The sequence below is a fragment of the Chionomys nivalis genome, chromosome 8 (genome assembly GCF_950005125.1).
Source record: "Chionomys nivalis chromosome 8, mChiNiv1.1, whole genome shotgun sequence".
In the NCBI taxonomy this organism is placed as follows: domain Eukaryota; kingdom Metazoa; phylum Chordata; class Mammalia; order Rodentia; family Cricetidae; genus Chionomys; species Chionomys nivalis.
In genome coordinates, this window is record NC_080093.1 from 80,795,307 (window position 1) to 80,820,511 (window position 25,205).

General features: G+C 49.3%; 1 protein-coding gene across 13 annotated transcripts in view; it reads left to right on the forward strand.

Annotated features, from left to right (window-relative positions):
- Window positions 1-25,205, forward strand: part of Plekha7 (pleckstrin homology domain containing A7) — a 189,115-nt gene that overhangs the window by 134,936 nt on the left and 28,974 nt on the right. For 8 of the 13 annotated variants that reach the window (XR_009057559.1, XM_057777368.1, XM_057777369.1 and 5 more), the window contains 8 exons: window positions 311-383; window positions 1,375-1,475; window positions 5,287-5,462; window positions 13,984-14,454; window positions 19,917-20,439; window positions 20,765-20,851; window positions 21,415-21,534; window positions 23,689-23,742. Coding sequence is in view for 12 of the 13 variants with exons in the window: in XM_057777368.1 (XP_057633351.1) it covers window positions 311-383; window positions 1,375-1,475; window positions 5,287-5,462; window positions 13,984-14,454; window positions 19,917-20,439; window positions 20,765-20,851; window positions 21,415-21,534; window positions 23,689-23,742 (1,605 nt within the window). In the remaining variant the exon portion in view is untranslated. The remainder of the gene's footprint in view (window positions 1-310; window positions 384-1,374; window positions 1,476-5,286; window positions 5,463-13,983; window positions 14,455-19,916; window positions 20,440-20,764; window positions 20,852-21,414; window positions 21,535-23,688; window positions 23,743-25,205) is intronic. The other 5 variants (XM_057777371.1, XM_057777373.1, XM_057777376.1 and 2 more) reach the window with 1 other exon arrangement.

Below are 25,205 nucleotides of genomic sequence, written 5' to 3' on the forward strand. Positions count from 1 at the left end.
TCTCTAGCCCTGAAAATAAATCTTAAAAAATAAAAATGTGGCTGGGCGGTGGTGGCACACACCTTTAATCCCAGCACTGGGAGGCAGAGGCAGATGGATCTCTGTGAGTTGGAGACCAGCCTAATCTACAAGAGCTAGTTCCAGGACAGGCCCCAAAGCTACAGAGAAACCCTGTCTTGAAAAACCAAAAAATAAAATAAAATAAAAATGTGAAATAGGGCTCTGGGCGGGTCTTGGCTCTGGGATCAGCTTCCTATGAGTAGAGGGCGGGGTGTAATAGTCTGCCCTGACTGTTGTCTGTGCTTTGCAGGACAGCTCCGGGATGAGACTGTGGAAAAGACGGTGGTTTGTGCTCGCTGATTACTGTTTGTTTTATTATAAAGGTGAGCTGCAGTCTCAGTCTCGTGCTGGAAAGACTGGTGAGGGAGTCCATTGTTAGAGCAGTGTCCTGCTCCTCAGCCTGTTACCCTGTGAGCATGTTCACTGGTGTATATGGCTGGTGGCTGCAGCTTTACCCCTGCAGGCCCCAGAAGTTGTACTTTTTGAATTCAAGTAAGAAAGATTCAGTTATGGTCTCAAGACCCAGAGTCACGTGGGCTTTTGCCCTACTTGGATGCAGTTTACCTTGGAGGCCCTGGAGAGCTGAGAAGCAGTGGACACTGTGTGGGTGTCTCCTGTGGTACTTGACAGGACACTGGAGTAGAACTGCCCATTTGAGCATTTATGGAGTGCTGTGTAAAGTCAGGGACTGAGCAGTGTGGAATCTCAAAATACGGAAGAGAAAGGGAAGTATGGACTCTGCTGAGTGCTTTTGAAGACACAAAGTCCTTAGGTTCCTCAGGGGAAATAGCAAGTGCTTGTCTTTGGGAATTCTGGGAAGACGTTTTTAGAAGGCTTAGGATTTGCATTTGGAGTTTTAAGGATGGTGGGTGCTTTGTCTTGTGTGGGAGGAGATAGGCATTACAAGGACACACTTGAGGAAAGTTCTAGATGCATAAGGAGTTGGAAGGACAGACACATCTGTGCGGGCCAGATGAGACGATCCCAGGGATTATCAAGTGGATGGGGGCTAAATGAAAGGGCTGTCACAGAAGGTGGGGGCATGGGCTTAGTGTCCAGTGGAGAGGTATGTGTAGGAGGGGAGAGCAGAAGTGCCACTCTTGTCTCTGCCCCACAACATGTAGCATGCTGTTCTACCGGCAGTGTGAGCGGAGAGTGTACTCATGCCCCTCTCTGCCTCAGGGAAAATGCCCTGTGGGCCTCACTTCTGGGTCCTGTTAGTGCAGAGGGGCTGGTAAGCATTTGGAACCCGGAAAGGGGGCGGTGCAGACAGGATTCCCAGAATGCTGTTCTGATGTGTTTTTCCATCCAAAGACAGCCGAGAAGAAGCAGTTCTCGGGAGCATCCCTCTGCCCAGCTATGTCATCTCCCCTGTGGCCCCTGAGGATCGCATAAGCCGCAAGTATTCCTTTAAGGTACTGTCTCTCTTCGGTCATTCGTGCCATCTTAAGAAGCAGTGTTCTCAGGAACACCTTCATAGAACTGGAAAGGAAGTTAGGAGGCTAGAGAGTCTCAGACTCAGACTAATGAGGTCTAAATGACTTAATAAAATCATGGCCAGTATCCAGGAGGCAGAAGCAGACAGATCTCTCCACATCAAGGCCAGCCTTGTCTGGTCTACATAACCTATTTGTCTACACTAGCCTAGCCAGGACTACATAGTGAGACACTGTTTTTATTCTTTATTTTATTTTTCTTTCTTTTTTAAAAAATATTTATTTAGTATGTATACAATATTCTGTCTGTGTGTATGCCTGAGGCCAGAAGAGGGCACCAAACCCTATTACAGATGGTTGTGAGCCACCATGTGGTTGCTGGGAATTGAACTCAGGACCTTTGGAAGAGCAGGCAATGCTCTTAAAACCTCTGAACCATCTCTCCAGCCCCCTATTTTATTTTTCTTAAAAAAATGGTTATCACCCTAGCCATGAAGTGCAGCCCCTTCTATTCTGTAGTCCAGGAGCTGCTCTGAAATCATTTTGTTCAGTGGCTTCTAGAATTATCCTTGGTGGTAAAGTCTTCTTCAGAAAGTCTTCCCTTTCTGGATTTAGTGGTCCCTTTTCTGTGCTGTGACCAGAAGCAACTTATGGAGGAAAGGGTTTATTTTGGGTTTCAGTTGCAGAGGCATGAGTTCCTCATGGCAGGGAGGTGTGAAGTGGAAGCTGAGTTCACTTTTTAAACTCTAAGTGCAAATGAAGGGGGGAGGCTGGAAGTGGCTTGAGTCTTTTAATCTCCAAGCCCACCCCCAATAGCTTTCTCCCTCCAGCAAGGCTGCACCACCTGAACCTCATCAGACAGCACCACTTTGGAGCTAAGTGTTCAAATACTGGGGGATGCTTTTCATTCAAACTACCACACTGGGATTGAGCGTCACTGGGGGTAAATAATTGCGGACCAGGAGAGACAGACCTTGGAGTGGCGTCATGGTAGTTTGTCATGGCTGTGTACAGTTTATCGTCACACTTCATTGTGAAATGGGAGATAGATGCCAAGAAAGCATCTTCTTGTGTCCTCACCCCTCCCTTCTGTCCTTCAGCCAGTGATCTTTCCAGCCCGAGCTTGGCTCCCTCAGTTGCTTCTCACTGATCTCTAACTGAACACAGATTCTTAATGTGACCTGCAAGGCCCTGAGCACCCCACCCGGGCAGCAGCATAGCCTAACCATGTGCCGCCCTTCCCTTTGCTCCCCCGAGCCAGCTTGCTGGCATCTGTGAAGATAAATACTAAGTGCTTCTCAGGGCCTGAGAGTCTCTTCCTCTTATCCTGGAGTTGCCTGTCAGGAAGAAGGCATTTTGAATATCCATCCTCAGATGAGTCTAGGTCAGGTGCTGTTTCCCCTCTTCCACAGCGTCCCAAACTCTGTGTGTGTGTGTCTCTGTGTGTGTGTCTGTGTGTGTGTGCTTTCCATGTACTAAACACTCAACAGACGCTGAATTATTGCGAGGGGAGTAAACTTGAGAATCTGTCATTTAGGGACCTTTGCATGCTCCTTTATTATCCATGGTGGTTCTTACTGTCCTGAAATCTGATCCTGGGGTTCGAGGGGGGAGGATCTGGGCTTCCTTAGTATTGGATTAGCACCGCCATGTCCCGGGGCAGACTGTTTCTGAGGTAGATTCTTGTTACTCTTATCCTAGTTCCCTTTTGGTGTAGCCTGCTTTCTGTCCAGTCATGTGAAGTTGCCTAGTAAGGCTGTGCTAGCTGAGGAGCCCAGAGCTGAGAGGAAGGGACCATCTCCAAGACCTCTTGCTGGACCAAGGATACCTCCTCAGGCACAGTAGTTTGAGTGTAGGTCACTGGGCCAGGTGACAGAGGAACTGGTATCTTTCTTACCTTTACTGTCAGAGCCTCTGATTGCCTCAGCACAGGCAGAGTAGAGCCGGGAACCTGGTCTTCAGGTGAGCAGCTAGGCACAAGCCTGCCAGCAGTGACTAGAAACTAAGGCTCTGTGCTTTTTTTTTTTTTTTAATTATGTATACAATATTCTATCTGTGTGTATGTCTGCAGACCTCGTTACAGGTGGTTGTGAGCCACCATGTGGTTGCCGGGAATTGAACTCATGACCTTTGGAAGAGCAGGCAATGCTCTAAACCACTGAGCCATCTCTCCAGCCCGGCTCTGTGCTCTTGCATGACTCCTCACTCCTGTGGTAGCTGCATGCTTGAAGTGTGCCCTAGGCCAGGTGAGGTTGGCTCTCAGGATACTTGTAGCGCAGGGACTTGCTCTTTTGAAAGGCTGCACTGAAGACCTTCCTGCATTTGCATCTGATGAGCTAGTGACTGCCCCAGAACGCTCTGTGCGCAGAGAATCTTGGGCCTCATGGTCCAGGAGAACCTGTGTAAGGATTTCCATTACTAGGTGGTTAGGTGTGCATGAGTCTCTTTTTGTTCTTTTTTGCCATAGCTCTTGCTTGCGAAACAGAGGGGATCAAAAGAACACCTAAGGCATTTAAAGTGAAGATGTGGGGTTTCTTCTGCCACCGTGGGGACCTTGGCTGCAGGCAGAGTCTGCCTAGGCTCTCTAGACACTGGGTTTAGTAGACTCAGACATGTTAGTGTGAGAACTAGACCCATAGCTAAGTGCACTGTGGGACTTGGATGTCGAGTGTGAGAAGGAAATGCTGAAGGTTTAAGGCCTCTCTGAGGATTTGTCCATCCATCCTGAAAGCATGCCACTCCCCAGCTTACAGCTGTTTCCTCTGACTGGTCACTGATAGGGCCTACCTTTTGCTCTAGATCCACATTGCAGAATGACCTGCAGTTTTGTAGAGGACCCGTAGCATCACATAGAGAAGCCTAGGCTGGGAGTCAGATCAGGTTCCAACTCTCCACTCATATTCATTCATTCGAAAAACAGTGGGCACACACTGTATGCAGGGCACTATTCCTGGGTATATATAGTGGGGAACAAAACAGGAAAGTTTCCTTTTCGTGTGATGTTTGTAAAATGACAGTGTCCAGTGATGGTGCCCATCTGTTCCAGATGTGCTGTGGGAGAGTCACCAAACCTTTCAGGTTCACTTGCTCATCTGTAAAACAGTTCCGTTCCAACCTCTCCTGGCTGCTGGGATTAAAAAGAGACTAAAATTATGAGCATGCCCAGGAGGCACAGGATGGGCACTCTCATAATCTTTCCCTTTCCTACACCATCTCCCTGTGTAGATGGGGCAAGGTTTTAACTGCAAAGTTAAGAGGCAGACCCCTGCCTTCTCAGGCACAGCATTCTGATGTTTCCAACTGGAAGCCATTGGAGTTGCTGATCTTTCTAGGCTTCCCACAAGGAACCATGTATAGCCTTGGGGGACAAATGCAACCGGCACGACAGAATTCCCAGTCAGATGTTGGTCAGCTCTGCCCGGATCCAAGGGTCTTCTGAAAAGACTATTGTTGCTTCTTTAGGCACACATCACATTTCATGCCTGTTGAAGCTCAGGAAACTGAGCCACATCAGTCTCTGAGTATGGCAATCCTGAGAAAGTGGCATCTAGGTTGTGACATTTTTCAGATGTGAAGACAAACTGGCCGACACTGGGGCTTCATCTAGTGGGAACACAGCCAGAATACCCCTTGTTCTTGCTCGCAGAGAGAACATGCACTAACCTGTCCATCCCCTGCTGCAGGCTGTGCATACGGGCATGAGGGCGCTTATCTACAGCACCACCACAGTGGGCTCCTTATTCTCGCTTGCAGAGAGAACGTGCACTAACCTGTCCGTCCCCTGCTGCAGGCTGTGCATACGGGCATGAGGGCGCTCATCTACAGCACCACCACAGCGGGCTCCCAGGCTGAGCACTCGGGCATGAGGACCTACTTCTTCAGTGCTGACACCCTGGAGGACATGAATGCCTGGGTCAGGGCCATGAACCAGGCTGCACAGGTGCTGTCTCGATCATCACTCAAGAGGTCAGTCCTGACGGAGGGTCCCGGGGTGGGAGCTAGAAAGCTCCATGGGGCTGCAGTTCCACCGGTCATGCTGTGTTCAGGATGGCCTTCTCTCTCAAGTACATTCTAGTAGCACATGCATCTCTCCAGGCTGGCGGCTCCTTTAGACAGCATCTAATACCTTGGTGCCTATGCCCTGGCTCCTTAGGATGCATAACCATGGGACCTGACATGTCATGTTCTCAGATTTTTGTCTTTGTGGTAGAAGGGATAGAGATATTCCAAATCACATTCCCAGGTAACCTCTGTTAGGTTAATTGATAGCCTTTAAAATAACTTTCTGTTTATGAAATAGATATGTACAGATATATGCAGGTTTTTTCTTTCTTACCTTTAAAATTGTATGTATGTATGTATGTATGTATGTATGTATGTATGTATGTATGTGTGTGTGCTGATGCCATGGCGCCACTTTGGAGGTCAGAGGACAGCTTTTGGAAGTTTGTTCTCTCCTTCCATGACATGTGTCCCAGGAATTGAACTCGGGTTGTCAGGCTTGGTAGCGGGCACCTTACCCATTGGACCACCTTTCTTTTCATTTTAAAGTACAGCATCATTAAACAATATCCACATTAGCCGGGCATTGGTGGCACACGCCTTTAATCCCAGCACTCGGGAGGCAGAGGTAGGCGGATCTCTGTGAGTTCGAGGCCAGCCTGGTCTACAAGAGCTAGTTCCAGGACAGGCACTAAAACTACAGAGAAACCCTGTCTCGAAAAACAACAACAACTACAAATCCACATTATTTAGTGCCAGTAGACATAGATCACTGTAGCAGTCTGTGTTCTGCTGCTAATAACAAAATACCCAAGTCTGGGTAATATATAAAGAAAAGAGTTTTACTAGCCTCATAGTCTTAGAGGCTGGAGTCTAACCAGCGCGGTTTGGAATGTATTGTGGACCCCCCCCATATACACACTGGTTATACTGTATCAAAGGCAAGTGCCACCATGACGGGAGCTCCTGCAAGAGGGAGATCAGTATTCCTCACTTTTGCTGCAGCATCGGCAATGACTTAATTGCCTTGACCTGGTGCTAAGCCCCATCTCTTACTCCTATCACATTTGAGACCAAATTTGTGAACTTCTAGGATGAAAACCACACCCAAATTCTGGTAACTGTTTAATTTGACACAGTGTGCCACTGTGAGGTGTCCACCGTGTGACTGTCATGTCTTCAGACATGTGCAAATCCTTGGCCAGCTCTGACGTGTGTTTCCTAAGCTAGACTTATAAATAGGTCTAGATCAAAAACCCTCCACCAGCTCTTCACACACGAGCTCTCCAGACTGATGGTCAAAATACCACCCCTTTTTATTTTATGTAATCCCATCAGTTGTCCCTTAAGCAGCAAGGTGTGTTCCACTTGTGAGTGTTGGCTCACATTTCTTTACTGGCGGTCGATCTTATCAGTCTTTGGAGTTAACTGATGTGCTGTGTGGAGTAAGGTTATCTTTTGTTTTTGTTTTTATTTTTGTTTTTTTTAAACACAGCTTCTCACTTTGTAACCTAGACTGCTTGAACTCACCGTAGTCCTCCTATCTAAGACTCCAAAATGTAGAGAGAGCACAGCTTGAGCCACCGGACTCAGCAGTATGTGGTTATGTTAATGCTTGTGTCCCCGTTGCTGAGTGAAGACAGGCAGAGAATGCTATTGGCTGTGTGGGAAGAACTTTCGAGGATTGACTAATTCACTGGCTAAGATTTGGACAGCTCTATTCCTACCAGCAAATTATAGTTGATACTGGTTTTGCAAGGGATCCTGTCTTAAGCATTTTCTCTGAAAATTATACCATTTTCACTCCTAACAAACTCATAAAAAAACTTATCCTATTTGCTCAAAGTTCTTTCCCTTTCAAAAGTTGGAAAAACTCTTGCCTTCTGAGTCAGAATCAAGACATGGTACCATTTTCCCTTAACGACCTGGAAGATGAAATGGCCAACCAAACAGACAGAGACTCAGTAATCTTCTGGGTTTCCAGAATAAGATGTTCAGACATTTGGTTAGTTACAATGTTTTGTCAGGCAGGACAGAATCTTGCCTCTCCCCATTAGAGGTTGTGCCCCCCCCACCCCTGCAGCAGCCTCCTGTTTCCTGGTTCTCACCCAGATCTTCTGCCTTGTACTTTATTTAGGAATGGTGGCATCAATCAGTACTGTTGATTGTAGGTGACTCTAACAGGATAGGAGGGATTTACTGCTTCAGGCCCCTGAAGAGCTGAAGATACAGCCGACTCTAGAGCAGCTGGGCTGGAGCTCAGAAACTGTCATCCTCTCAGGCTCTGTGGGGAGGTCCAGGGAACATCTGGATCTGAGGGTTAAGGGCTTGTAGCACTCCCAGACTCTGGCCATCCTGTTTGAAGCCCAGCAGCAGAGCCGGAGGAGGCGGGGTCCTTGCCCGAGAAGCGCTGAGCTGCCCCCTCAAGTCGACCTCAGCCACACTGAGGTGGCCAGAGAAGGCACTCGTTGATATCACTGGCTGTTCAAAGCACAAAAGTGGAGTCCTGTGGGCCACAGGGACTGAAAGCAGAAGTAAGGGCTTGTTCCATGGGAAGGCTGAGGGCATCAGGCTGAGAACCTGGAGATGGCTTGTTGGCATGAGTGGTAGAACACCAGTAGCCATAACCCAGGCTGACCAAAGCACCCCTGGCCTCCTCTGTAGTATTGTCATTTTTATTTATATTTTGTTTTGTGTGTATGGATGTTTTGCCTGTTTGTATGTCTGTATGTGCCTGGTGCCCACTGGAGTAGAAAGAGGGTGTTGGATTCCCTGGAACTGGAGCTATAGACAGTTGTGAGCTGTCATGTGGGTGCTGGGCATCGAACCCAGGTTCTTGGAAAGGCAGCCAGTGCCCCTAACTTCTGAGCCATGTCTCCAGCCCACCCCACCCTCTCTTCCTTGAACACCTCCTCCCAGAGCTTAGTCTCTGCAGTCTTTCAGATGGGACTTCAGCTTCTAGCTTCCCTGCTGTTACTGTGAGAAATACTTGCATTTTTCACACATCAGTTTCTCACAGTTCTTAAGACCCTTCCAAGGATTAAACACCCTTAGAGGAGCCTAGGATGCAGTCAGTACTCCCTGACAGACACGCCATCTTCTGTAGCTCCTGGCATAGTAACACCATCCACCTTTTTTGGTGCACCCTTCCAGTTTTAGCTGTGAGTGTTTGAGGGAATCACACTCTCTTCTTTGCCAGTGTGTCTCCTCACAGTAGCTTGCTCCTAGCTCCCCAGGCCCTCCCTCTTCCTGTAGCTCCCAGGAAATTCCTTCGTGCACCTCCTTGACTGCATCTGATTTGCATCATTTTGTTTCCTACATAAGTTTCAGATCCCCATGATACGCACCCCACCCCACTTCCTGGGGCAGAAGGGGAATGAGGTACCATCCTGTCTCCATCCCTCTGTCACGCCCTCTCTTCCTCTCCCTCTCCATTTCTGTCTTCTCACCATCACATCTGGGCCTTGTCTGATTTTCTGGGGCCCGTCTTGGTCTTGACATCCGTCTTCCCAGCTTGTCTAAGGATGCCTTGTCTTTCTCGGAAAGCCAAAGCACTGAGCAAGGAGGCCCGTTTGCATTTGCAGCTCACAAGAGGAGAGAGACGAGGGGTATCAGATGGTACCTCCAGTCTCCCCGGCTTCTAGTCCTGTCTTGGGACTACAGGAGCTTACATTCCAGTAACCTTTGGAATAAAATCCTGTTTCCTTGACTGATTTGGCAGCTGCAAACTGTCTGGTCCCTGCAAACTTATCTCTTGCCTTCCCTATTCTCAGTGCCCCTACCACCTGAGTCTCCCTGAACTTAGACCTGTACATTCGTTCATCTTTTATCCTGCAAATATTCGTGGAGGGCATTTGATACTGAAATCATAGCAGAGGAGAGGTAGTGTCTAAGTCAACCTGCTTTTGGGAGTGGGGAGAGGATACCCTATAGAAGATGACTTTTACCAGGATATAAGGACAGAGGCAGTAAGATGGGGCATGGACAAGGGTGGGACCAGTGGGTGGGAAGCAACCACTTTTTTTGTGTGTGTGTGATCAAGAAAAGTCTCTTTAGGTGAGGGCTGTGGAGAGGAGGGCTCATAGTACAAGGAAGTTAGATGGCGTAACTGAGGAAGAACATATATGGGGCTGGTGAGTCAAAGAGCTTGCTGAGCAGGCCTGACCAGAGTCCGGTCCCCAATGCCGCGATCAAGGGGGATGGGGTAGCCGGATGCTGTGGCATGCATCTGCGCCTCATCACCATCTTGAAAAGCAATTCATTTAGTACCTGGCCCGGAGTAAGTGTTTACTTAAGTGCATGACTGTTTGGCTGGCTGGCGAGTGGAGGAGTTGGTGAACTAAACAGCTCTGAAACCTTTCTACCTGCAAGTTGCTCTGATAGACTTGGCATGGCGCTGAAAAGGTGATACAGCGGGTTGAGACACTTAACCTCCAAGCCTGACAACCTGAGTTTGATTCCTCAGGACCCACAAGGTTGAAGGAGAGAACCAACCCCAACAAGTTGTCCTTTGTCCTCCACACCTGTTCCCCCTAAGAAAAAGTTTAAAAAGTTGGGATGACAGGGTACAATGTGAAGCCTGCATTCTGTATAAGGAACCAGCCGTCTCAGAAATGGCCCACATTAAAGCTCTCTGCACTTTCTTTGGCCTTTCTTCCAGTCTCTGTTCACTCTGGGTGATGCATGGCTGGACAAGCCTCAGCGGAAGTACTTGATAAACAAATTTTAGCCCTGTGTCTGCAGACTTTAGAGTCGGATCTGGTGGGGTTGGAGTCCTGTGTGTGTCACTGGTACAGGGTCCGGCGCAAAGTAGTTCACCTCTGAGCTTCACTTTCCTCAGCTGTAATGAAGGTGACATGCAGCCTGCCAGCCTGCGGGGTTGTGTGGTTAACAGGAGAAGTGTTTTGCTCAGGGTTCTGCCTTGTGAGGTTTGCTCACAGTCAGCACACCCATTGTCACTGTCCCACCCTTCCTTTAGACACTATATTGTAGATAACCCCATATGGGGATGTCCTCAGCCTCTCTGGGCATGGCCGAGCTGACTTGGCAGTGTTGTCGCAGGGTGAGAGATGATCTCTGTTAACTTCCTGGCACAGGTTAGACCTTGCATGTATAGAAACAATAGCATCAGCTTTAAAATGTAAATGACCCTGGCTGAGACTACTGTGGAGTTTTCAACTTTACAAGGGATTTTGTCACGTGCCACTCTGATGCAAGACTGGGCTGTTGCATGTGTTTTGTGACTCACTAGGGAGACAGCTGAGGGTGGCAGAGTGTCCTTAGCACAGGTCAGGTCCACTGTTGCTAATTCAGGGAAAACAGAGCCAGTTGAAGAGGAGTGAGATTTTCCCTGGGGCGAGGGCCAGGGGCTGGTCGATTTAATGCTGGAAGGATAAAAGGAAATGACTTCTGTCTCTGCCACTGAGGGCCTTCCTTGATGCTAAGCACGAACCAGAGTGAAGGAAGCTAGCTACCTGCTGCTTCCAGGTACTGTGAGGCCCCATCTCTCCAGTCTTTTCTAGACCCTGCTCTTTCAACCACTCCCTAGAGGTATATTCTGCAGGAATTCTGCTGTTCATCCAAGTCATAGATGTAATTGTTCCCCATCAAATTGATTTCCAGGAAGTATTAGCACGTGTGGGGGGTATATCCTCCTTTGCACATGTACAGTAGAAACCAAGATCTATTGTTATAAAGTTAGCTCTGAGACGAGAAGAGACTTTGGGGTTAGCAGTGTTTCCTTCAGTTCTGATGCGTACATGAGAGTGCAGTGTTTGTCTGACTGCTTCTCTTAGTTCACATAGTAGGAAGATAGAGCTACTTGGAGATGGAGGTGAAGCCCATTTGGTAGCACGCATAAACATGTGCTCCAACCCTACCATAGCGTACACCAGGTCTGTCATCCCAGAACTTGGGAGATAGAGGCAGGCCTTTTTCAGCTACGTAAGAGTCTGAAGAAAGCCTGGAATTCACAAGTCTCCCACCCCCCAAAAAGATAGATCTCTTTGTGTTTCCAAGCTGGAGTGACCACTTAGCAGTGTGGGAACAAATGAAACCAAACAACCATGTGACTCTCCCAGGGATGACCCAGAAGGCAGCTGGGCTGTCATCAGCTCAGGGGCAGCTGTAGAGCATAGCCTGTAAGGATGAGAGGCAGGGAGTGAGGAGGACAAAGGCCAAGGTTGGCTCCTCGAAAGCTGCTGGTGGGGTGCACCAACAAAGAAGAGAAGAATGAAAGGCCGGGCAAACTGCCCAAGTGACCTTTGCAACAGAATTCCTTATCTGTGAGCTTACAGTAAGACTCGGTTTTAAAGTATTTATTTTGTGTGTGTCTGTGCATATACGAATGCAGGCATGCTTGTGTCATTCAGAAGACAGCTTCCTGGAATTGATTCTTTCCCTCTCTCATGTGGGTTCTGGGGATGGAACTCAGGTTGTTGGTGTTATTGTCAAGCACCTGTATCTGCTGAGCCCTCTTATAAGCCCAAGGATTGCTTGTTTGTTTGTTTGTTTGTTTTTGTGGGGATTTTCCTTTCTTTTTTTAAGAATAGTTTTTTTTTTAAGTATACAGTGTTCTGCCTACATGTCTACCTGCAAACCAGAAGAGAGTACTAGATCTCATTACAGATGGTTGTGAGCCATCATATGGTTGCTGGGACTTGAATGCAGGACCTCTGGAAGAGCAGCCAGTGCTCTTAACCTCTAAGCTATATCTCCAGTTCAAGAAATTTGCTTTTCTTAAGGAGGGGGAGTTCAAGACAGAGTTTCTCTGTAGCTTTGGAGCCTGACCTGGAACTAGCTCTTGTAGATCAGGCTGGCCTTGAACTCACAGAGATCTGCCTGCCTCTGCCTCCCGAGTGCTGGGATTAAAGGTGTGCGCCACCACTGCCTGGCAAAATTGCTTTTTTAAAGCTTAGGTCTTTAAATATTTTCCTGTTACCAGGGCATATAGACCTCCTGGGTTGGAGTGGAAGGTCCCTCAGACCTAATCCATCATTATAATGAGATGTAACAGCCTCTACAGTGTAACATGAACCAGTGTCTACCATGTACTCAGGAAAGGGGATTTATTGGGTCACAGTGAGGAAGATCAGTGATACATCTGGTTTGGATGTGACTGCATGTGAGAACTCATGCTGAGTCCTCAGGACTTGCTCCTGGCTTCCTTCAAACACACCTCATTCCGAGGCAACATGAGCTCAAGGCAGCTCAATCCAGGGTCCAAGGACTGACTCTCACTAGCCTCGATTGGGCCATTGGCCTCCCCCTGAACCAATCCTGAGACTTGGAGCTTTGGCAGAATAAGAAATACTAAAGTCGGCAGTGCCCAAAACATGTGGACACAAAGTGGGGAAGGGTGAGCCCAAATGAAGACAGAAATGTTGTCAGGCAGGCAGTGGACAGAGATATATGTTGGGGAGGTGAGATGTCTCTCAGATATGAATAAAATGAGATGGGAACCAGGCTGGTGGTATAATCCTATAAAGGCAAGAGGATCAAGAGTTTAAGGCAATTCTTAGTTACCTAGCAAGTTCAAGGCCAGCCTGGGCTCCTTGAGACCCTGTTTTAAAACAACAAAAAGGAGGCATAGATCTGGCAAGGTGGCTCAGCAGGTGAAAGTCCTTGCCACCGAAGCTGGCAGCCTGAATTCTACGCCCAGGAGCTATGTGGTGAAAAGAGAGGTCTGACTGTTGCAGGTTATGCTCTCACCTGTATACATGCGCCATGACACGTGTGCGCACAAACACACTAAATAAATGGGTAAACAAGTAAATAATAAAAAATTGTAGAGAATCCAGGCAGTGGTTGCAAACACCTTTAGACTCAGCACTCAGGAAGCAGAGGCTGGTGGATCTCTGAGTTCAAGGTGAGCCTGGTCTACAAAGTGAGTTCCTGGACAGCCAGGGCTACACGGAGAACCCTGCCTTGGAAAAAACAAAATGAAAAATTGTAGAGAAGTACTGAAAGCCTCCCAGGGACAGGCCCTAGTTCTGTATGCCCGTCTATCAAGACAGAACAATGGCTCACTGGAGTCAGATGCACTCACTGCTGCCTAGATGGACACATGAGCAGGAACTCAGACAAGCAGCAGACTAATTTTGCTCGGTGTGGGCAAGCCTCGACAGGAGAGCCCTGCCCACTGCCAGAGCCCCTCATCTAACCTTAGCTCACACCTTTAGCTGTCACCCAGTTCCTCTCCTCATACTTGCCAGGTTCATGTGTATGGGGGGACAGGGTGAGGACAGAAAGGCAGTGGGAGGCAGAATCTAAAGTGTGTGTCCGTGGAGTAGCAGTCTCAATACGGCGACTGTGTCAGAGTGCAGTCCTTTACACCGAGGGACTTTCTAGAGGAGGTGGTTTTTAAGCCAGCTTCCCGCAGCAATCGGAAGGACTGGGCATGAGGGGAGGGCTTTCCAGAGATGAGTATAGCATGCTAAGGGGAGTCGTGGCTGTGTGCGGGCTGAATATGCTGCTGCCGTTACAGGGACATGGACAAGGTGGAGCGGCAAGCCATGCCACAGGCCAACCACACGGAAGCTTGTCAAGAATGTGGCCATGTGGGACCTGGTCACTCGAGAGACTGTCCTCAGCAAGGCTATGAAGACTCCTTTGGCTTCGACAGGAGGGAGCCGGAGGATGAGCGCTTCCGTTCTCAAAGGGACCCACTGGAGGGCAGGCGGGACAGGAACAAGGCCAGGTCCTCGTACTTGCCAGCTGAGGAAGATGCTTTGTTTGTGGATCTACCCGGTGGACCCCGAGGCCAGCAAGCACAGCCACAGCGGCCCGAGAGGAATGGCATCCCACCTGTCTCTTACGGCCCAGGAGAACAAAATGGTACCACTGGGTACCAATGTGCTGCTCCTCCCAGGACCAACCCGGAGAAACACAGCCAGAGGAAGAGCAACCTGGCCCAGACAGAGCACTGGGCAAAGACTCAGAAGGGGGATAGCAGGAGGTCAGTTATGGCATTGAAGTACTGCTGATGAACATGATAACGGGGTGCGTGTGTGCGTGCATGCATGTGTTTGTGTGTGTGTACAGCTGTCATTTCCCCTGTAGTGTGTGTGTGTGTGTGTGTGTGTGTGTGTGAGAGAGAGAGAGAGAGAGAGAGAGAGAGAGAGAGAGAGAGAACAGCTGTCATTTCCCCTGTACCTACTCAACTAATTAACCCCTCTATCTTTATTTGAATGCCCTTAATAGCCCTCCAGGAAGGGGTGATTGCTCCTTTAATTTACAGACCAGAGAAATGTGCTTAGAGAAGGGAAGACACCTGCGTAGGACACACAGATTGGTGGCAAGGTCGGAGTTTGAAGTGTGGTCTGGGCCTCGGCCCACCGAGAGGACACAGAGATCGCCGGCAGAGTCAGTGGTTGACTCTTCCACCGCTGCCCCTCTGCTTCTAAGAGTCCTTGTAGACTCTTGAGGACACGAGACCCAGCTGAGGAGTCCAGGGAGGAGCCTAGGCTCTGCGGACACTTGTGTGTCAGGGAGCACAGGCTGCTCACCTGTGGCTCTAGAACTGCTCTTGAGAGGATAGCTGCAGCCTGTTGTCAGAGGTGGTCTACTGTCTGGACCATGTGGTGAGGGAGAGTGGCTGGTAAAGAAACTCTAAGGAAGAACTTCGCTTGGAGACATGGCTGTGGGACTGGCCAGAAGGGGAAGCCTTCCGGGTTGTAACTCCTTCTCTCTAGGAGAGAGCAGGTGTCAGCTCTGTTTATTTAAATGTTCTGTTTTACTGAAAACAAAAAGCTGTGGCCCCAGAACAGAGGGGAGTGACACTGTTGTCCTTGGTGCTGAGCTGGTGGTTGTGAGGTGACCCATGGCTTAGTGAGCTTGCAGAGCTGATAGGGTCACGTCACAGAGCCTCATAGTTCAAGGTCAGGCATTTAAATGAACAAAAGAGCAGTAAGAGGAATGACTGGAAGGTCGTGTGTAGACTCTGATGCTGCAGCCGCTACAGAGCTTGGGAGGAGGTGGCTGCCGTGGCAGCCCAGGACGGCAATGTCACACCTAGGAACAAACAGGAGGTTAGCAAAGGCTCGGTATGTCCATGCTTTAGATATGCATGGTGAAGGAGCAGGGAGAGAATAAGCCCTGGGATTTGGACTTGCGCACGTGAGTGGCAGCTGAGCTGAGGAAGACTGAGGGAGGTCTTTTTTGCTTCCACTGAGTGTCTTGGACCTAGGTGGGGACATCTTGTGTTACCCTTCTTGACAGAGCTAATGTCTTTTTTCACTTGAAAAAAAAATTTAAATTTATACGTATGGGTGTTTTGCCTTCATATATGTCTGTGTACCAGGTATGTGGCCAGTGCCTACAGAGGCCAGAAGAGGGTGTTGGGTTCCTTGATCTGGAGTTAGAAACGGTACCATGTGAATGCTAGAAACCAAACCTGAGTCCTCTATAGGAACAGCAAGTGCTCTTTAACAGCCACCCTGTCTCTCTACACCCTTTTCTTTCCTTTTTCTTTTTTAGATAGGGTCTTGCTATGTAGCCCAGGCTGGCCTCGAACTCACAGAGCTCCATCTGCCTCTACTTCCCAAGTGCCATGATGAAAGATGTGCACACCACACCCGAGCAGAGCTAGTTTCACGGTTCAAGTCTGAAGGCAGTTGACTTGGGAATGAAGGCGCTACTGGGATGCCTTGCCAGCGAGAACCTTTCATGGGAGAAAGTATTTGCAAAAAAGCAGATAACTGAGGTTCTCACTCGTCGCTGATGAAATGTGTCTCCATAAGCCTTCCTGACAGCCTACAGACCTCCCTTACTGCACTACACACAATGGCCTGTCCTGCAGGAGGCACGGGGGCCACTAAGAGCTGATGGTGCTGGCTTTCCCCAGGTGTGGTGGAGTTGGAGCCGTTCTTATGTGAAGGACTGGGGATTTGGGTGGGGGGGGTCATCCATCTGTAAAGAGCAGTTCACTAGCCTTGGAGATCTGCAGAGCCCAGGGTGGAAGCTGATCTCAGTGGGATAGAAGATGGGTCATAGTGAATCAGTTCTGAAGTGTAGAGGAGAATGCCCATCAGCACGAGGTTGCACCATGCCTTAAAAGGACTGCATCCTCATTCCCAGATATTTGCCCTTAAAGATGTATGTAGCGGGGCCTCATGACACCAGAGGGTAGGTGTCAGTTCCAGGCCAGTCTGTTCTACACACACACACACACACACACACACACACACACACTCGTATATATAAGTATAATTGTAATTTCCAGTAGTAAGTGATAGAGGGATCTGGCTGCTTAATGAAGGAGCTTTCCATTTGAATTTTCATTCAAATTTTCCATTTGAAAATACAGAGGAAGAAGCCGGCTATCTCTGCTTTGTGTATAGTTAAGACTGTGCTGACCTCGTTGTCACTGGACAGAGCACATAGTGGTTGGCATTGGAAGGGGGACAGACTACTTTGGTCCACATAGGGAACTATTTCTACCTTATCCCTGCATTTTTGAGTTGCATCTACTTTGCATTTCCTTCATTTAACTCTATTGGAATGGGGTGAGCAAGGGACTCACATACCCTGAGTCCTAGCATGTTCTGTGAGCTTGTTTTTGAAATTCTAGCCTTCAAGAATTCTCCACCCACACCCAGTGTTTAAGGTAAAGTATACCTTGTAAAACAAAAAGGCGAGGTTGGGCTTGGGGATTAAACGTGGATTTGAGGGAACACAATAGGAAATGAAAGCCCGTGTGATTGATGTGGAAGCGAGGGTGAGGAATTTCTACAGTGAGCGGGAGTGGTCACACAGGTTGATCTTCTGCTTTGACATGGCTGTATCTGAGGCAATTTTCTCAGGGTATCCTGTTTAACTTTCTGTTCTTGGGGCCACAGAACAGGTAAGAGACCAGGAGCTCCTGATTCCTGCTCCTGGGAGCCATCAGGTCCCTGTCTCCGTCAGCCAGTTAATCATTATAGTCTGGCTGCAGGAGCCAGTGGCCACCATCCTAATGTCTGAGATGACCCCGAATAGCAGACAGTCACAAATGGAAGGCATGGTCTGGAGGGTGGGCTCAGGATTTGGGGCAGTGCCTGGTGGGGGTTGTGATCATCTAAACGTGATAGGCGGGCCCTCTACGTGGGCTGGAGAAACAGGGGTTTGGCTGGGACATACTTTGCATTCTTCAAGTTTTGCTTCAGGCAAAATAAACAATGGTTCCAAAGTCCTGGCCTCCAGGGGAAGCCCCACACCTGGTTTCTGCTCCTATCACCACCTCAGACATGGAATTTGGAAAAATTAATGAAAAATCTCTGCCACCTAGTGGCAAGCAAACACACTTGCATGCTAGATGGGTTTGGGCAGAAGAGATCTTAAAATCCCCTCAGCTGTCAAAGGGAAGATACCTGCTTGACGGCTCCCCTCTACTCCTCACAGTGATCTAGTCGGAGGCTTTATCCACATGTTTAGAAAGGGAAGAGAGACTCAGAAAAAACACAGACCCGAGGTCAGATTTAATAGGCTGTTAGAAGAGCACTTGTTTAAACAGGGTGAACACACTCTGCCGGAAGTTAGCACTCATAAGTCTAGTAGGGCTGAGAAAACCTACATTTCAAAACTATATTTTAGATAGGGTCCTAAACTCAGGGCTTTGTGTATGCTTGGCAAGGACTCTTAGCAACTGAGTTATATCCTAGCCCTGTATTTAAAAGACCTTTTAGATTTATTTTATACGTATGAATGTTTTGCCTGCATGTATGTGTACCATGTATATTTCTGCTATCTGCAGAGGTCAGAAAAGAGAGTTAGAGCCCCTGGTACTAGCGTTACAGATGGTTATGAGTCACCATGTGGGTCTGAGGATTGAACCCAGGTGCTTTGCAAGAGCAGCCAGTGTTAGGGCTTCCCTCCAGCTTTTACTTTTAATCAAAAAGAAATAATTATGGGGCAGTTGGCAAGAGTGTTTTCTGTGCAAGCCTGAGAAACTGAGCTCAGGTCTTCAGCACCCACATTAGTGCCAGGCGTTTTGCCCATGCCAAGCAGCCCGTGTTTGGGCACAGAAAGATGGATCTAGGAGCTTACCGGCTAGCCAGCTTAGTCAGAACAAGAAGTTCTAGGCCAGTGAGAGACACTGTCTCAAAGGAATAGACCGAGGGTGTTAGAGCAGGATACTTGTCTACACACATGTACATGGTCATGTACACCCAACACGTGTACATACACATAATCATGCATCTTTAAAAAGTATTAATTATATATTGATGGACTAGATGGGGCAGTCTAGTCTATGCACACATTGTGATGTAGTTGAAACAAGCCGATGAATGCGCATCACCCCACCCACATACCCTTGTGTGTATGTGGTGAGAACACTCAGTCTTGAAGTATGTATTATCGCCGTGTTGTGCAGCGGGGCTCTAATACATGCTCACTTGGTCCAGCTGAAGCCTTGCACACACTGACCAACATCTCCCCGTTTATTTCTGCCGTCCCCAGGTCTTGTAGCCATAGCTTTACTCATGGCTTCCCTGCATCCCCATAGAAGTGAGAATGTACAGTGTCTAACTTAATTCAGGAATCTACCTTCTGAACAGGCCTTGGGTGCTGCTGCCGCCACTGCCTTCACTGGCCATGCTTAGAGTTAGCATCAGCCCAGAGCAATGTCTGACACACAGCAGTGCACTCTGTATAAGTTTGCTATATGACGTTGATAAGACAGAATCAGAATTTGAACTCTGTAAGGGCACTGAGGGGATTTGAGGCACACTGGAGTGGTCAGATCAGGTGACCATGTACATGAAACACATTAGGAGGCTGTCAGAGTTGTCTGGAGGAGGGAAGGAAGCTGCCTCAGGGTTAGAAAGGTGGTAAAGGGAAGACTCCCGCTCCAGCCATTTTCTTTGTGAGCTTCAGGGGTTGGTGCTATGATGATGGATGCTTAAAAGAAATCCCACACTAGTTCAGAATTGGGTATAATAAAGGGTTATTTATTTAGGGGTAGACTCACAGATTATAGTCCTCTGCTCAAACAAACGAGGAACTACAACCAAATAGCCTGAAGAGACAGGCTGGATGCATGCTTTACATCGGCATGTGTAGTATAAGAGGCCACGCCCAAGTGGACGGGTAACTTAAAGGCTACTGGCTGTAGGAATTCCTTCAGCAGTGCTAGGCTCCCAGGCAGAAGAGAACTATGGGACCTTTCCAGACCCACAAACATTGCTTGTCATTGACAGCTGGCAGGAGAAGAGAGGCAGTTTAATCATTCTGCACCAGGAGTGGTGGGCAAGGGAACCCCCTGGTGATCCTGGCTGTCAGAGAAAACTGCGTCTGGGGTCTTCTTCAGTGCAAGCCCTGTGTGTCTGCTTCAGCCACTGTTTGGGGTCCTCACAGTCTCCCCAGCAAGCTGATCTTGTGAGTTTCCTTAGCTGTTTTGCCTTGAGTGATGGCCTGACATGCTCTTTCTTCCTTTCTCAGCTTGCCCTTAGACCAGACACTTCCTCGCCAGGGTCCCAGTCAGCCCCTGTCCTTCCCGGAAAGCTACCAGACTCTTCCTAAAAACACTAGACATCCTTCTGGGAGCTCTTCACCCCCTCCCCGGAACCTGCCCAGTGACTACAAGTACGCACAGGACCGAGCAAGCCATCTGAAGATGTCCAGTGAGGAGCGTCGGGCACACAGGGATGGTACCGTGTGGCAGCTCTACCAGTGGCAGCAGAGGCAGCAGTTCCGGCATGGCAGCCCCACGGCGCCCATAGGAGCTGGCTCCCCGGAGTTCACTGAGCAGGGCCGCAGCCGGAGCCTGCTAGAGGTGCCCCGCTCCATCTCTGTGCCTCCATCTCCTTCTGACATCCCTCCTCTAGGGCCTCCCAAGCCCTTACCACCCCGGCGGCCACATACACCAGCAGAAAGGGTCACAGTGAAGCCACCTGAGCAGAGGAGGAGTGTGGACATCTCTCTGGGAGGGTCTCCCAGGAAGGCACGGGGTCATGCTCTTAAGGTGAGGCCTGGGAACTTCTGCCGGGTGACTGCGGTCTGAGATTGAGAGACAGAGTCACTCTGGCTTCTTGGCAGCCTACAAGGCAGGAAAAGGTGTTTGCCTTCAGTCAGTCCATGTATCCATAACAACCTAGCTGAGACTTACCTCTCCAGGGACGATGTTCAGTTTGCTGTACTATGCCTAGTGAGGAAGACTGTGTGTTCCTTTTGGAGAGCAGGTACCCAGGGCTCAGACAGGCAGAAGGGCACGTGGTAGGTGGGCCTGGCAGTAAGTGACTGAGGTCTCCTTGCCTGGCCTCAGTCTGGCTTCTCCTCTCTTGTTACAGAACTCCTCTCATGTGGACCGGCGTTCCATGCCGTCCATGGGCTACATGACCCACACAGTCAGCGCTCCTAGCTTACACGGAAAATCGGTAAGCGGCTCCCCACTTCCCTCTCCAGGTGATTGACGTGTGCCTTAGCATATGAGACCCAAGCCCATGGTATTTTCTCCCTCAGAGCCAATCAACTGCAGTCCACAGGCAGCTTTTGACCTCTTTTTAGTGATGAGGTGACAGAGAGGCCCAGCGACTCACTCGGGCTTTGTAGCAGACCCTCCAAAAACTGAGAAAAGTGGAGGAGAATGTTGGGCTGGCCCCCTCTTTCTTCTACCTGCCTGCTTTCTCCTTTAACACCTCTCCTTTCTTTCCTGGCCTTCACTGTGATTGGTTAACTCTCCCTTCAAAATTCACTGTGATTGGTTAACTCTCCCTTCAAAGCACCCATTCCTCTGGTGAAGCTGAACTGGTGGCTTCTGAGAAAACAGCTTCCTGTGCCCTATGCTGGCGGTGCCTTTATTTGCCCTAATGACAGAGCCAATGCGATCATTGCCTAGTGGTGTCACACCAGTGTTGTCCTGGCACGGGGTGAAGAGTATAATTGCAGCGGTGTGCCCTGCAGTGGCTGACTCCCTCCTGATGTGTCTACACGCCCGCAGCTGGAAGAGCTCTCGCTGCTGCTCACCCGGTTGCAGCGGCACCAGGCCAAGTTGGCCAGCGTGCGCAATTTCGCCGTGGGCCAGTTACTGCACCACTACTTGACCTTTCCTGCCTGCCAGGTCAGCGCCGGTGGGCTCTCCTGGGCCCAGGCAGGGATGGCCTGCCACTCATGTTTCCCCGTGCAGTGTGCTCTGGTCTGTCCTGCTGGCTGGCTCTCTCCCTCTTCCCTTGCCTGTTTGCTTCTGGGTGCTATAGCCAGTCACTGTGGCAATGGTGGAGCGCCCTCCCCCCCCACCTCGCTCTGGCACAGGGGAGAGGATGCATGGGGTGGGACAGACCTGAACCTTGCTTCTTGAGCTGTGCAGTTGCCGGGCTAGCACATGGTCATCTTGTCTACGAGCTGTGCCCTGTCACTCTTTGTCACTCTGCCTTGTCATTCATTGAAGACATGTGGGTCAGCCTGGAGGGAAATGTAGGGCACCTCCCCTTGCAGAACAGCCCTCATCTCTTGTCCTGTTTGGCCTTGTAAGGGGAACCTTCATAGGTAAGGTGGGACTGAATTGTCATTATGGGACAAGAGGATGCTGAAGGGGCAGTGACTCACTGTGTTACCAGGATCTTGCAGGCTGGAGCCAGAATCCCTGTTTTAGAGTGTTAAATAGCACCAGGGCCTTGGATTTCAGGCTTCATGAGACTGCCCAGAGAGTTGCTCTCTTGGGCTCCTGGAGCAGCTAAAGGAAACGGAGTCCTTCTTGTCTGCAGAGTTGTCCTTGGGCAGCGGTGATTCAGCCATACCAGCCTCGTCCCTTCATGCAGCACAGAGCAAGGCAGAGGACAGATGAGGGTGCTGGCATTGTCACTTCCCCTTTTAGCAGGATCTGAAGGACCCAGGAAATGTAATTAGAAAAATGGGTATAAGAGAATGGGTTTGTTTGTTAAAAACAAACGAGCAAACCTAAGTTGTGAGACTAAGTAGATGATTCGTGGTTAAAGAGCTTGCCAGGAAATTGTGTGAAACCTGTTAAATGCTGGCCGGGTGTGGCTGTCCTCCTGTGATTCCAACCCCAGAGCAAGCTCACTAGTAAGACTGCTGCATCAGTGAGCCCTGAGTGCGTGTGAGATCCTGCCTTAAAAATAGATAGAAGAGCAATGGAATGCTCTCACACATGTATGTGCCCCACACATGCAAAAACATGCACACCCACATGCATACCATAAACATAAAGAAAAAAGTCATAAATCACGAATTTAATTTTAAATAACATGCTTCAGCTATCTTTTTTCCTCATGTTCAAAGTGTGTAGGGACAATGACTTGGGGAAGTGGGGCGGTGAAGGAGACAATATAGGGAAAGCCCGTGCAAACCATAAGCGTCCCTTACAGATAGGGCTTCCAGGCCTAAAGCACTGTGTGAGCGTCTCATGTGTGAACTGTGTGTAGGAGATGGTCTCGCACCTTATTTGTCTACCTTCCCCATCCTTGGCTTGCTCAGCTGGAGGCCCCCAGTCCACTAAGAGCTCTGGACTATTCTTAAGTAAGCTCTTGCAACTCTTCTGCCTCAATTAGCTTCTGTGATCTGCTGAACGCAAGTGTGACTTGTGGGAAGTCTTATTCTTAATTATAGCTTGATAGACCATGAGAGACTCCACCAACACTCTTACCCAGGGACCCCTTCACTAGTTCCTGCCAGGGCCGCTTTGACTTCTTCTGAACAAAAGAGCAAAGCTTCCAGGAAACTTGTAGCAGGAGTCCAAGGTCACACTTGGTGGGACCTGCTGGATCACCCAAGTTGTTTCTCTCTGCCTTTTCCAGCAATTCATCCACATCACTTGGGGTCATATTACTTCATGCATGTGAGACAGCCCAGCCCAAAGGTTTGATGCCAAGGGTTAGAGCAGTGCTGTCAATGGGATCCTAGCTCTGTGGATGGCAAGTGCTCTTCCAGGCAGATCTCCCGGTTCTGCCTCAGGAGCCCGATCTGCCTCATCTGCTCTATTGCCCTAGCCACCTTGTTGGGTCCTCCCCATCAAACCACAATGGATGCAGGAATAAGCTGGCTTTTCCCATAGTGACCCACAAGCTCTACCATGCCGAAAGAGGGCTCTGAGTTTCACAAGGCATCCGTGCTTCCTCCATGGCCCGGTGTGTTCGTCTGCTGTGGTCCCGTGTCTTCAGAGCTGTGTGATGTGAAGGGTCTACTATGAAGACCAGTTATTTTAACACTGGTGTTTGTAACTGTTTTGTTTTGTTTTTCCTCCCTGTTTCCTTGGAAGGCTGATGATACCTACCTCCAGCTGAAGAAGGACCTGGAGTACCTGGATCTAAAGGTGGGTGGTGGAGCTAGAGAGATGGCTCAGTTCAGTTCCCAGCACCCACCTCAGGCAGTTCACTGCCACCTACTATTCTGTTCTAGAGCATTCAATTCCCTCCACTGGCACCCACATGCACATGGTGCAATAAGCTCACACGGGCACACGCACTACTCCTGAATAAAGATAATACATCTTTGAAGGCGAGTGCCATCAAGATCCCACCTCCCACGGACACTCACTTTTCCGAGAGTATTACCTGCGGAGCCCAACACTCACGCTCCAGACCTTAAGTGAGAAGTCTTGTCTGAATCAGATGAACTTCGTTGCTTACAGTGTGACTCTTGTGAAGTTGCTTGTGAGCCCTGGTGGGAGGTCTCTGACTTAGAGAATGAGGACCATGATTTCGATCTTTTCCTTCCCTTGGTTAGACCCAGAGGCTCCTAGGAAGTAACCATTGGCTTCGTCAGACTCTCTGCTGCCGCTGGGAGTGTGTTTGGTTCACAGGGAGTGGCTGATGGATGTCTTCAGCCACAAGTGGCTTCATGGGTCCTTTGGGTTTGTTGATGAGGGAGCAAGTTCCACATGGAGTGATGGGACTTTGAGGCCCACCCATTGCCTCTCCCTTTAAAGCTGAGTACCAGGAGCCCATACATGCTTAAGGCCCAGGCTCTGACTCAGCCTTCACAACAGACCTGAAGGGCTCCTGGGGAAATGGGATACATTCCTCCCTGGAGAAAGCTGCTCCTGACTCGCCACAACTCTGCATATTCCCTCTGAGGACAGTTTCTCATGCTGGTGCTGTGGTACAGACTGGAGGAGACTAACCTTAGTCAGCCCGGGGAGGGAAGGGACCTGCAGACCGTGCTCATCTCCACTGCACTGTGAACCTGGCTCAAGATGCTGCTAATGCAGGGGTCGCCTTCAGGCCCCATGGGGCTCAGCTGTAAATACTAGCACATAAGGCGGCAGGCAGAGGGTTTTCCCATGCTGACAGTCCACCAAGGTCTTGCTTAGATATCTCCCAGTTCACTTAGATATCTATTAAGCATTTGCTGTATGTCAGCTAGCTCTACAAAGGCAGATGCAAAAGAAAAACTGAGGTCCTACTCATAAGAAATTTCCAAGTAATATGGGCTGGGGAAAAAAAATATCCCCAAATGATAGTATATACAGTGATCATACAGAGATCTATTTGGCTCAGTTCTGAGCTGGAGTCATGAGAATTCCTATGGGCCATGAGAAAGGCTCCTGGGGAAGCAGGGAGCAGATGAACAGAGCTTTGAGGAATCATGGCTCAGAGTAATTGTTGGGAAGTAGGTGGGGACAGGACCAGAGTGAGCCAAAGAGAGCTGGGGCACAGTGGTGAGATTAGAGGCATGGGGAGAGGTGGAAACAAATCCTGCTGACTTCTGATTCTCTCCTAGGCCTTAGGAAGGAGAGCTCAGGGAGCACAGGGATTAAAAGAGGAGAAACTGAGG